Source organism: Carcharodon carcharias, chromosome 9, assembly GCF_017639515.1.
Source record: "Carcharodon carcharias isolate sCarCar2 chromosome 9, sCarCar2.pri, whole genome shotgun sequence".
Lineage (NCBI taxonomy): Eukaryota > Metazoa > Chordata > Chondrichthyes > Lamniformes > Lamnidae > Carcharodon > Carcharodon carcharias.
In genome coordinates, this window is record NC_054475.1 from 172,589,953 (window position 1) to 172,602,906 (window position 12,954).

General features: G+C 45.7%; 1 protein-coding gene and 1 pseudogene across 2 annotated transcripts in view; both read right to left on the reverse strand.

Annotated features, from left to right (window-relative positions):
• The window catches only part of LOC121282117 (importin subunit alpha-4-like), a 122,296-nt gene that overhangs the window by 68,666 nt on the left and 40,676 nt on the right, over positions 1-12,954 (reverse strand). Inside the window, exons 4-5 of one of the 2 annotated variants that reach the window (XM_041195602.1) lie at positions 12,638-12,667; positions 12,366-12,418 (exon numbers count right to left, since the gene is read on the reverse strand). The exons of the other annotated variant lie outside the window; for it this stretch is intronic. Coding sequence (XP_041051536.1) covers positions 12,366-12,418; positions 12,638-12,667 — 83 coding nt within the window. The remainder of the gene's footprint in view (positions 1-12,365; positions 12,419-12,637; positions 12,668-12,954) is intronic. 2 annotated transcript variants of the gene reach the window in all.
• LOC121281969 lies at positions 465-10,744 on the reverse strand (annotated as a pseudogene).

The window sequence follows — 12,954 nt, forward strand, 5'->3', positions numbered from 1 at the left end:
TTCCCTGGGAGTCCTCAACATTGACTCCAGGCCCCATGATGTCTCATGGCATCAGGTCAAACATGGGCAAGGAAACCACCTGTTGATTATCACATACCGCCCTCCCTCAGCTGATGAATCAGTGATCCTCCATGTTAACTCTAATAATTGTATCTAAGGGAAGAATGAGTCTGAAGCTGGTCTTTTACCTCAAGCAGGTTCATTCTTCAGCCAGCTCAAGGGAGTGACAGGGCCTGCCAGAATGTTACATCTGCCCACCGCCTGTTTTAACAATGCAATTGTCTTAACAATGCCAGTCAACAAGATGATTGTTTTTTTTTACCAGCGTGAAAGTTTATTTGTCAGTATATTACAACAAAACATACAAAAAGGATTTGCCAGCACAGGTACATCACTGGTGTGAAAGGAAAATGACTACTTCAAATCAACAATAACCTTGTTCTGAATAGGAAAGGTTTTTGGTCTTAATCTTTCCGAAGTGACAGTGATTCCTCTTTGATTCCATCTTTTGTAATGATGCGAATCTTCAGAGCGTCACTGGTGTAAACATCTCTCTCAGCTGCAGAGATGAAAACATCTTTTATCAGCTGGAAGGCTTTTTCCAGTGGAAGAAGGACATGTTCCACATTCTCCATGTTCTTGAATCCAATTTGGTTGTCTAGAAGTGGCTGCAGCAAGGCACTGGCCAAACTGCCAGCTTTGTATGCATCTCTCTTATTGGATCCTGCAGAGTCAAAGCTGTACACTGCACCCTTCCCTTCCTCATCAAGGACACCAATGATGTTGTAAACATAATAAGGGGACAAGTGTCAAGAGTACAAAATTGTAGACAGCATTGCTGCTACTGCCCCACTTGTCATTGTCATATTGTTTGAATGTTTGTACAACTTTAATCTTGCAACAGTCATTTTTGTTAGTGTAAGGCAATCCCCATGGAATCCAGTGCATCCAATCACTATTTGGTCTGTTAGTTTGTAGCATTTTGGTGAGTCCTGGCTGTGAATGGAGTAACCCTCACTCAGTTTTGTATCTGAAGCAACAATGGAAAAGTCTTTGCCAGCTAAGGCCAACACAGTTCCTCCATTGAAGGTGTAAGAGGAGAAGCAATGCTGCACAAGTCTCGAGTGCTGGCATTCCCCCATGGACCTTGACAATGTAATTACTGATACATTGATAGTCCGTGTTGAACATCACTTGGAGGAAGCACTGAGGGTGACAAGGGCACAGAATGCACTCTGGGTGGGGGACTTCAATGTCCATCACCAAGAGTGGCTCGGTAGCACCACTACTGACTGTGAGCTGGACGAGTCCTAAATGGCATAGCTGCTAGACTGGGTCTGCGGCAGGTGGTGAGGGAACTAACAAGACGGAAAAACATACTTGACCTCATCCTCACCAACCTGCTTTCCATAGAAGCTTCTGTCCATGATAGTATCGGTAGGAATGACCACCACAATCGTGGAGATGAAGTCCTGCTTTCAAACTGAGGATACCCTCCATCATGTTGTGCTAAATGGGATAGATTTCGAACAGATCTAGCAACTCAAGTCTGGGCATCCATGAGGTGCTGTGGGCCATCAGCAGCAGCAGAATTGTACTCGAACACAATCTGTAACCTCATGGCCTGGCATATCCCCCACTCTACCATTACCATCAAGCCAGGGGATCAATCCTGGTTCAATGAAGAATGCAGGAGGGCATGCCAGGAGCAGCACCAGGCATACATTAAAATGAAACTATAACATAGGACTACTTGCGTGCCAAAAAGCATAACCAGCCAGTGTGCGATAGACAAAGCTAAGCAATTCCATTACCAATGGATCAGATCTAAGCTCCACAGTCCTGCCACAAAAGAAATAAGAAATAGGAACAGGAGTAGATCTTTCGGCCCATTGAGCCTGCTCCGCCATTCAATAAGATCATGACTGATCTTCTTGTGTTTCAATTTCCACATTCCCATCTACCCCCGATAACCTTTGATTCCCTTGCCTAACAAGAATCTACCTCTGCCTTAAAAATATTCAATGCCCCGCCTGCACCACCTTCTGAGGCAGAGAGTTCCAAGGTCACACATGCAGTTGTGAACGGTGGTGGATAATTAAACAACTCACTGGAGGAGGAGGCTCCACAAATATCCCCATCCTCAACGATGGAGGAGCCCAGCACATCAGTACAAAAGATAAGGCTGAAGCATTTGCTACAATCTTCAGCCAGAAGTGTCGAGTGGGTGACCCATCTTGGCCTCCTCCTGAGGACCCCAGCATCACAGATGCCAGTCTTCAGCCAATTCAATTCACTCCACATGATATCAAGAAACAGCTGAAGGCACTGGATAGTACAAAGGCTATGGGCCCTGACAATATTCCGACAATAGTACTGAAGGCTTGTGATTCAGAACTTGCTGGGCCCCTAGCCAAACTGTTCCAGTACAGCTACAACACTGGCATCTACCCGGCAATGTGGAAAATTGCCCAGGTATGTCTTGCACACAAAAAGCAAGACAAACCCAATCCGGCCAATTACCGCCCCATGATCCACTCTCGATCATCAGTAAAGTAATGGATGGGGTCATCAACAGTGCTATCCAGCAGCACTTGCTTAGCAATAACCTGCTCACTGATGTCCAGTTTGGGTTGTGCCTGGGCCACTCAGCTCCTGACCTCATTACAGCCTTGGTTCAAACATGGACAAAAGAGCTGAACTCCCGAGGTGAGGTCAGAGTCACTGCCCTTGACATCAAGGCCGCATTTGACCGAGGGGGACAGTTTTGCATATCTTGCACAGTCAAGGGCCGATGAGCACATTTCGGAAAGATAAGGTTTGGAACAACAATAAACCGAATTTGAAATAAAAGTTGGGTTTTAAGGAAGGAAACAATTGCTGAGCAAAAGTACAGAAATGTAATAACTATAAATTGTTAATTTTAAAAAAGAGTAATTAAATGACCAGACTGAGAAGGTCAGAGTGTGTATGCCCGGCTCAGTCCCTCACCCTCACCTGGGGCGTGTGTTTGTGTTGTGCGAGTGAGAACCTAAAACTGGGTGCAAGGCAGACTTGCACTCCGACCGCACCCCCCTGACAGTCTCGCGCACTCTCCCCCACCCCCGCACAGTCTCGCGCACTCTCCCGCACAGTCTCTCGCACTCTCCCCCACAGTCTCTCCCCCACCCCCGCACAGTCTCTCGCACTCTCCCCCACCCCCGCACAGTCTCTCGCACTCTCCCCCACCCCCGCACAGTCTCTCGCACTCTCCCCCACCCCCGCACAGTCTCTCGCACTCTCCCCCACCCCCGCACAGTCTCTCGCACTCTCCCCCACCCCCGCACAGTCTCTCGCACTCTCCCCCACCCCCGCACAGTCTCTCGCACTCTCCCCCACCCCCGCACAGTCTCTCGCACTCTCCCCCACCCCCGCACAGTCTCTCGCACTCTCCCCCACCCCCGCACAGTCTCTCGCACTCTCCCCCACCCCCGCACAGTCTCTCGCACTCTCCCCCACCCCCGCACAGTCTCTCGCACTCTCCCCCACCCCCGCACAGTCTCTCGCACTCTCCCCCACCCCCGCACAGTCTCTCGCACTCTCCCCCACCCCCGCACAGTCTCTCGCACTCTCCCCCACCCCCGCACAGTCTCTCGCACTCTCCCCCACCCCCGCACAGTCTCTCGCACTCTCCCCCACCCCCGCACAGTCTCTCGCACTCTCCCCCACCCCCGCAGTCTCTCGCACTCTCCCCCACCCCCGCACAGTCTCTCGCACTCTCCCCCACCCCCGCACAGTCTCTCGCACTCTCCCCCACCCCCGCACAGTCTCTCGCACTCTCCCCCACCCCCGCACAGTCTCTCGCACTCTCCCCCACCCCCGCACAGTCTCTCGCACTCTCCCCCACCCCCGCACAGTCTCTCGCACTCTCCCCCACCCCCGCACAGTCTCTCGCACTCTCCCCCCCGCACAGTCTCTCGCACTCTCCCCCCCGCACAGTCTCTCGCACTCTCCCCCCCGCACAGTCTCTCGCACTCTCCCCCTGCACACTCACTCATTACCCCACACATTCACACTCCTCCACTCCCCCCACACACTCTCTCACCAACCCCCGCACATACACACAGTGACGTTCTCTCATTGCCCCTCCCCCCAAACACACGCGCTCACCCTCTCACTCCCATCCTCCCCAGCTCCTCAAAACTTCACTTTCCACAGGCCCAACATGACTTCATCCCCTGGCCCCACCCTCCACGGTCCCAATGCAATTTTGCCCTTCCCGACCACCAAAACTTTGCCTTCCTGGGACCTGACGTAGCTGGCTATCTGGGCTCCAGCCCTGGTGTTCCTGATTCTCTAGGCTCCAGCCCCACCTTACCTTCGCTTCCCTCGGCCCAGCAGCCCTCAGCACACTCACCAACGCTGGTGTTTGCTGCTCCTCCAATCAGAGACTGTTTCTTTCCCTCGTGTGAGTGAACCAGTCACAAATTGGAGGGGCTGCTCCATGCAGAACCTCCCACTGAAACTCACCTGTTTGGCATGAATTTTGAAAACTGGTTCCAGGGTCCGGATGTTGGACAAGCCTGATCCAGAAGGACAAGGGCAGCAGACACATGGGAACACCACCACCTGGATGTTTCTCTCCAAGTCACTCACCATCCTGACTTGGAAATATATCGCCGTTCCTTCACTGTCACTGGGTCAAAATCCTGGAACTCCCTTCCCATCAGCACTGTGGGTGTACCCACATCACATGGATTGCAGCGGTTCAAGAAAGCAGCTCACCATCACCTTCTCAAGGGCAACTAGGGATGGGCAATAAATACTGGCCCAGCAACATCCACATTCCATGAATGAATAAAAAAACAGGACTCCCTCTACTCCATTTACCTGCTTCATGACCAGAGCCCACTGTCTCAAAGGGTGACAGAGGTAGATACGCTCATTGCACTTAAAGCTATCCTTGGACATGTACTTGAAATGCTGTAATGTGCAGGGCCATGGACCAAGATTTGGAAAGTAAGAGTAGGCTGGAAGGCCTTTCAGCTGACACGGACACAATGGGCCAAATAGCCTCCTTCTGCGCCTTAAAGTGTTTCTAAGTTATGAGGTAGATTTTAGGCAAAACTGGTTTCACAGATAGACGACTCTGGATAAAAGCAAACTGTGATCAAGTAAACAGGAGAGAGAATCAATTCCAATGTGAGGAAATTTCTGCTAAACTCCCTAAAATGAGGACATGCGTTTCTCATATTGTGAGTGGTGAGTGAGTGAGCTTGGTCAATGGCACTGGATTTAAACATCGAGAACATCATAGTGGCTGAAACCCTGCCATCAACCCAATGTGACCTCACCCACCGTGCTAAAGGCAGGTTATGGCTAAAGGGGAAACGTTCAGACTTGGATGGATAACCGCTGATGGCATTATGTGGAGACTGAACCATGAGAACCATCCCAATACTGGAATAGGAAATGGACCAGGAACGGAGTAAATTCCAATGGAACAGGCATTCAGACATATTGTGGTGGGTGTGGTGAAGGGGGGTGGGGGTCTGTATCCTTGCTGCTGTTAACATACACCTAAACTCTCAGCAATCAACTCAATAGAGCCTGTCAGGGATAGAGTTTGGAATCCATATCTGGAAGCTGATTTGGTTTCTTGACACTGATTTATTCGACCCAATGATCTCTCAGTTGCCCCTCTTCTACTCTGCTTCAACACTGCAGTATCTGGCTCTCAATGAGTCTGTTTGTGTCTTTAATTGTCACAGTTCCCAGAAGAATCAGGGGAGTTCAAATTCTTACTATACTATCCCCCAGCATGTCCCCATTCTTTGTATGGAATTATCACAAGTGTCATCTTACATTTAATATTGGCCCGGATTTTGCGGTGAGTGCCAACCTCAAAGGAAGCTGCCCACAAAGATCTGGAAGGTTTTCTCCTTTCTGAGTGGCAGTTTAAATTTGGCACCAAGCTGAGCAGCCAATCAAAATTAAATATATCGCTTTGCTTTTAATTTAAATTTTCAGACATCAAAATAACTGATTATGAAAGGATTAAGGTAGAAGCTAAAGTACCAATATAATCTAATGGAAACTAATTTAAATGTGCGGAATTTTTATCACAGTGGAGAAACTGACATCCAACAAAAATAATATTAGTTTTTGAGGGGCAGTGAGGGTGTTTAGCAGTAATTATGAAGTTAGTACGCTGTAAAAACCAGTTACATCTGTGAGAATGGATGTCATTTTTGAAGTATTTTTGGGCAATATTATGTTATTCTGTGACAAAGGCCGTGTGTCTGTGTGCATGTGTGTCAATGCTTTAATTAAACTGGGGAAAGGTTACTAGCCACAGGTTGTCTGAGAGGTTAGAGCATACAATCGGTTTGAGATATAAGTAAATAGGTTGGATCTAACATTTGCATTTTTAGATAAGTTTAGAGTTCATTTGAATATCAAGGGAAGTCAGACATGACAAGAAACATTTTTGCATCTTACAGGAGTTTCATGGGTAAACAGGAGAGGGCATATTACATTTTACTGACCTGAAAGCAGAGACAAAATAGAAACATGAAAGATTTTAGATTTGGAAGGATTTGAGTTTCAAAGAGGTGTAAGAACAATGGAGCCTGAAGATGAAAGGGAGGAAAAGGTATTTTAGAGTTACTGTGGAGAGCTTGGTTGCTGACTGTTGGCTGTATGAGGAGGATCTCCTGGAAACAGCTCTAAGCTGGGAGAAAGATGCAGTTTGAATCAGCCATCCAGTCAAGCCAGAAAAGTCATGGGCTGCAAAAAGCAGTCTTGTTCTGAAGTCTTGGATTTCCACAGCTGAGTGGAAGAGAGTTTAAGAGATTGTGTGGTATGCCTTTATTAAAGTTACAGCAGTTTACCTTGAGTAATATTACTGGATTACAGTTAAACATCTGTAAGGGAGTGTTGCCTGGAAGGTGTTTACTTGTGGGTCTGACCAAAAAAAGCAGTTTTTAGTTTCAGTTGGCATGTATATCACAGAGTGAAGACAGAAAAGGTCTAAGACTCTCTCTAGCTGGAAATGATGCCAGACTGTTAAGGAACTCACATGTATTGCTCTAAAGTTAAAGTTAGTGAATTTAGAGACAGTTTTTTGGATATCTGAAAGGAGGTGTGGAAGGACTTCTTGTGAATGGTCAGCAGTCTACTGGAAAAGAAAGCTCTTTGTAACTGAACCATCTCTACCCTTGGTGTGGAAATAGTGATACCTCTTCACTGAAGCGTTAAGTCTGTAAGGGTAATGCTGGGATAAAAGGGATAGCATGAGTTTGAATCATTTTTTCTTGGTCTGTGTTGAAATTCATTCTAACCTTTTTGTTGTTCAGTGTAATATAGTTAAAGTTTTTTGTTTAATAAATGTATTATCTCTTTGTTAAAAAAAGTTAATAGCAGACTCCTGTGAATCTGTTTCAGTAAGTACCCTCTACTGTTTAAAAAGATGAATATTGAAAGAAAATTATGATCCATCAAGTCAGGTTCCATTCTGGGATCTAACTTGTCCGGTAATAACATCAGCTGGGATCCTAACTAACACTGTGCATATGCAGACTTCAAAGTTACTGTCAGTGGATCAATGACAATTTTGCTATCTTTATCACTGCAAAATCTAGGCCTCAGATTTGAGGGGCCAATGGAGTTTGAGACTCTTAGTCTGCTCTTCTTTCTATTTGAGAGCTTGAACAGTTGTTTGAAAGATTTTCATCACTCTATGACTGTAAAGTTCAATGCTCTTTCTAGACATTTTGCAATAGAGGCAGAAAGCTTCAGGCATGATATTAATACACAGTACAAATGGATGAACTTGAACATTAGTTTAATCTGCTTCTCCTTGTTCACCAGACGCAAATATATAGTCTGTCAACTGTGGATCAGTTCTCTACCTGTGTAGTTCAGGATGAGGGGACTCAGTTAAAGTGAACAAACCAGAGACAAACTGCAAGACCTTTGCAGCTTCAGTTCCTGGGGCAGCCACTGGGTGGCAGCATCATTTTGGGTCCAATCACCAATATGAACCTTTTCTCGCTGGCCCCCTCGAATCTTTGTGGCTGCAGACCCCAGTTTGGAACCCCTGCTCCAAATAACTCTTTTCCATTTATACAATAATTTTCACATCACTGCAATCCTACATACTGCAAAATTCCACTAGAGATCCATCCTTTACTGCTGTTCTCAGTTAGGGGCCACCAATCAGTATCATTCAAGAATAAAATCTTTTAAAAATCTCATTGTGAGCAGGGTCTACTAAAAAAAAGTGAGACTTATCTGTGCTGATGTCAGTGATGCCTCATCTGCTATGAAGAATTATGCTTTGAAATAGGCTGCATTTTTTTAACCCACCTGCATAAACAAGAGTGTTTAAATCAGTGCACTGACGAGAGGTCACTGCTGATGTTACAGGAGAGAGGACCCAGCCCCTCTCCTCCCTCAGATTCATTTGTGACAGTTGGCAGGGCAGATTGTACCATGTACGCTTGCCCACTCACCCATGTTGAAATCCAGTTTGCGGGGCAATAGGTTAGTGGAGTTTGATGTCCATTTTGAAGGATAATAGGCCAAACATTAGCCAATATATGTCAGCAAACGTTCGGTTTACAGCTGCTTGCCCTTGGCAGCTGTTTACAGAGCCAAGCACCGCAAAGGCAGTCGATCAAACTGCCAGCTGCCACCAAGAGCTAGCAGTCCCAAGACTAATACTCCAGAGGAATCACTCTTGCGAGTTGCAGCCATAAAAGTTTAGGTTTTTTATATTGGGATGTGAACCTGGAGTTTAGGGACAAAACGCATACGGTGACCCATCTGATTTTGCTGTGGGATCCCGCTGTGTGAATTTGCCGCAGGTTTTACATCAGACGAACCACGCTTTTCAAAAAAAAAGTTGCAGCATAATACAGGGGTCCATGGAATTTTTATTATTCAGGACAGAGACCTCTGAAGCAAAAAGGTTGAGAATTTCTGCTTTAACCAGTCAATTGTGTTCCACTGTTAACCAGAGCAATGGTCTGGCACTGAATTTTTAAAAATTCATTCATGGGATGTGGGTGTCACTGGCTAGGCCAGCATTTATTGCGCATCCCTAACTGCCCTTCCTCAGAGAGCATTTAAGAGTCAACCACATTTTTTATGACAATCAGCAGTGGTTTCATCAGACTTTTAATTCCAGATTTTTATTGATTGAGATTTCACCATCTGCCAAGGTGGGATTCAAACCCAGGCCCCCAGAGCATTACCCTGGGTCTCTGGAATACCAGTCCAGTGTCAATACCGCTATGTCACCGCCTCCCCTGAAGTCATGATGAGTTGATTCATGATTTCCAGCCATGATGCTGTGTGGGGCAGGATTGATGGAACAACTGCTCTTTTTCTGCTCATCAATTCCTTATCTTAAATTGAATTCTGGAGTCGAAGAGATGATGCATCAGGACATAAGTACACTGTATCCTACTCAGGCTATACTGGCTATTGTCAGAACCATGATATCCTCAGAACAGGGGCAGCATCAATACACAAGCCCAACTGTGATCTCATTTATATGTGATCATATAAATCACATATGATTTATTCATGTGTGCATGCATACCTATCCATGCATGATGTCACTCCAAATATGACTTGGTAATGCTGTCCCAAGCACTAGGACCTGCACAACAAGAACCATAGCACATGCCCATGTTACAAGTAAACTCTAACACTACATTTCTGCTGCAGAACTAAATAATTACTTGATAAAATATGGAGATATTACTTTATTTGAAAAAATACAAATGTTTCTTATTTTCTTATTTCAGCATGAAAGGAGTCCATTCGGCCCTTCATATCTAGGATGACCAACACCAGCCATCCAGCCTAATCCCAGTTTTCAGCTCTTGGTCCATAGTCTTGTAGGTCCCAGCAGTTCAAGTCCAGGTCTAAGTACTTTTGAAATGTGATGAGGATTTCTCCCTCTACCATACTTTCAGGCAGTGAGTTTCAGATCCCACCACCCTCTGAATGAAAAGATTTCTCATCAAATTCCCTTTAAATCTTCTACCTCCTTCCTTAAATCTATACCACCTGGTTATGGGCCCCTCAACCAAGGGAATAGGGCCTTCCTATCCTCTATATCTAGACCCCTCATATGTTTATACACTTCAATTAAGTCTCCCTCATCCTCCTCTGTTTCAAAGAAAACAACCCTAGCCTATCCAATCTTTCTTCATAACTAAACTTCTCCAGTCCACTGTACCTTCTCTAAAGCTATCACATTTTACCTATAAAACGGTGACCAGAACTGCACGCAGTACTCTAGCTATGGCCTACTTAATGCCAATGTTATTGATACCAACGTCCATCCAGGACCCTCTACCCCTTCCCATCCCTCTGACCCCACCTCATCTTCGAATCCCAGCCCCGGTCATGTATTCACCACACCCTGTGACCTTCCCCTCTCTGATGCTGAACATTCAGTGCTCAGCAAAGGACTCAGTTTCATACCCTTACGCCCTCATCTCAATGAATTCTGGGCTCAGCACGATGCTGAACTCTTCTTCTGCCGCCTTCGTCTCTGTGCTCACTTCTTTGGGCAGGAGTTCTCTCCCTGTTCAATGGATCCTTTCACCCACCTCCACCTGGACACCTCCCTCTGGCCTCTTACCTGCTCTTGATCTTTTCATTGAGAACTGTCGGCACGACATTGGCTATCTCAATTTCTCTGACCCTCTCACCCACTCTAACCTGTCTTCTGAATTTGCCGCATTCCGTTCTTTCAGGTCCTTGTTATCAAACCTGCAGACAAGGGTGGTTCTGTTGTTGTCTGGTGCATTGACTTCTACCTCGCAGAGGCTGAGCGCCAACTCTCAGATACTTCCTCCTACCTCCCCCTGGACCATGACCCCACCACTGAACATCAAGCCATTGTTTCCAGGACTGTCACTGACCTCATCTCCTCTGGAGATCTTCCCAGGGAAGATATATATATATATATATATATATATGGTGACCCATCTGATTTTGCTGTGGGATCTCACTGTGTGCATTTGCTACAGGTTTTACATCACAGGAATCACTCTTTTCAAAAAAAAAGTTGCAGCACAATACAGGGGGCCCATGGAATTTTTATTATCCAGACAGAGACCTCAGAAGCAAAAAGGTTGAGAATCTCTGCTTTAACCAGTCAATTGTTTTCCACTGTTAACCAGAGCAATGGTCTGGCACTGAATTTTTAAAAATTCATTCATTGGGTGTGGGCGTCGCTGGCTAGGCCAGCATTTATTGCCCATCACTAACTGCCCTTCTTCAGGGAGCATTTAAGAGTCATATATATGTATGACCATATATATGTATATGTATGACCATATATACGTATCACCATATCTTCCTGCGGAAGCTTCCAACCTCATAGTCTCCCAGCCTCGGACAGTCCACTTCTACATCCTCCCCAAAATCCACAAACAGAACTGTCCCAGTAGACCGATCATGTCAGCCTGTTCCTGCCCCATGGATTTCATTTCTTCCTATCTTGACTCCATTCTCACTCCCCTTCTCCAGTCCCTTCCCAACTACTTCCGTGATTCCTCTGATGCCCTACATCATATCAACAATTTCAGTCCCCTGGCCCCAACAGCCTCCTCTTCACCATGGACGTCCAATCCCTCTACACCTCCATTCCCCACTGGGATGGTCTGAGGGCTCTCTGCTTCTTCCTTGAACAGAGGCCCAAACAATCCCCATCCACCACCACTCTCCTCCGTCTGGCTGAACTTGTTCTCTCACTGAACAATTTCTCCTTTAACTTGTCTCACTTCCCCCAAATAAAAGGTGTGGCTATGGGTACCTATGAGCCCCAGTTATGCCCATCTGTTTATGGGGTATGTGGAACATTCCTTGTTCCAGTCCTACTCAGGCTCCCTCCCACAAGTCTTTTGTTGGCTGTGTGACAGGAAACAAAGTAGTCACATACAGTTGTATTTCAGACTGGAGGAAGGTATAAAATGAGGTTCCCAGGGGTCGGTGTTAGGACCACTGCTTTTCTTGATCTATATTAATGAGCTCGACTTGGGTGTACACGGTACAAGTTCAAAATTTGCAGATGACACAAAACTTAGAAGTATTGTTAACTATGAGGAGGATAGTGATAGACTTCAAGAGGACATATAATCTACCTCCACCACACTATCATAGCTTTCAAAAGGAACTGGATAATTATCTGAACAGAAAATAATTGCAGGGTTATGAGGGAAGGGCAGGGGAGTGAGATTAGCCAAATTGCTCTTTCAGACAACCTGCATGGAGGCCTCCTCCTGTGTTGAAACCGCTCTATGATTCTATGAAATTCACAAGATATGGAACGAAGCAAAAATGTAAACATCAAGTGTTACCTGGCTGCTTGAACTGCGCTGAGCTGTATCACGGGATTGTCACTCGAAGCACCCTAAAAAATCCAGGATAATTCAACTTAAAGCCTATAGCATTTAAGAAACAACCTGAATTAAAACATTTCTTAAAATTAATATACATTTGCTTTTAATGGATGATTTTGTCAAAGGCAAGATGCAGATTACAGAAACACGATAACTTTGTGTTACAGAAATTCTGGTGTAACTGAAAGGTTACGAAGTGAGTTCTCCGCATTGACTACCACTGCACTCACCTGCACAATCCCAGACAATGTGATTGATTGCTGCAAGAGAACAAGAGTCTTATTTACACTTCTGTCCAATGTACGGGTTTTATTTTAAAAGCTATCATACAGAAATTATATCCTTTTAAAGTAAATTAAAAATTACACAGCAGCTTGCTGACCAGAGACTGACAAGATTAAGAATTGACCTCTTTACTCGATAATTCTTAATACCCCCACTTAATACCCTAAACTATCTCCAGCTGTTAATCACCTCATCAATGGTCCCTTGGTGCAGTGCGTTCCACATTCTCACAAAAATAGGATTCGAGGCAGTGGAGAAGGTG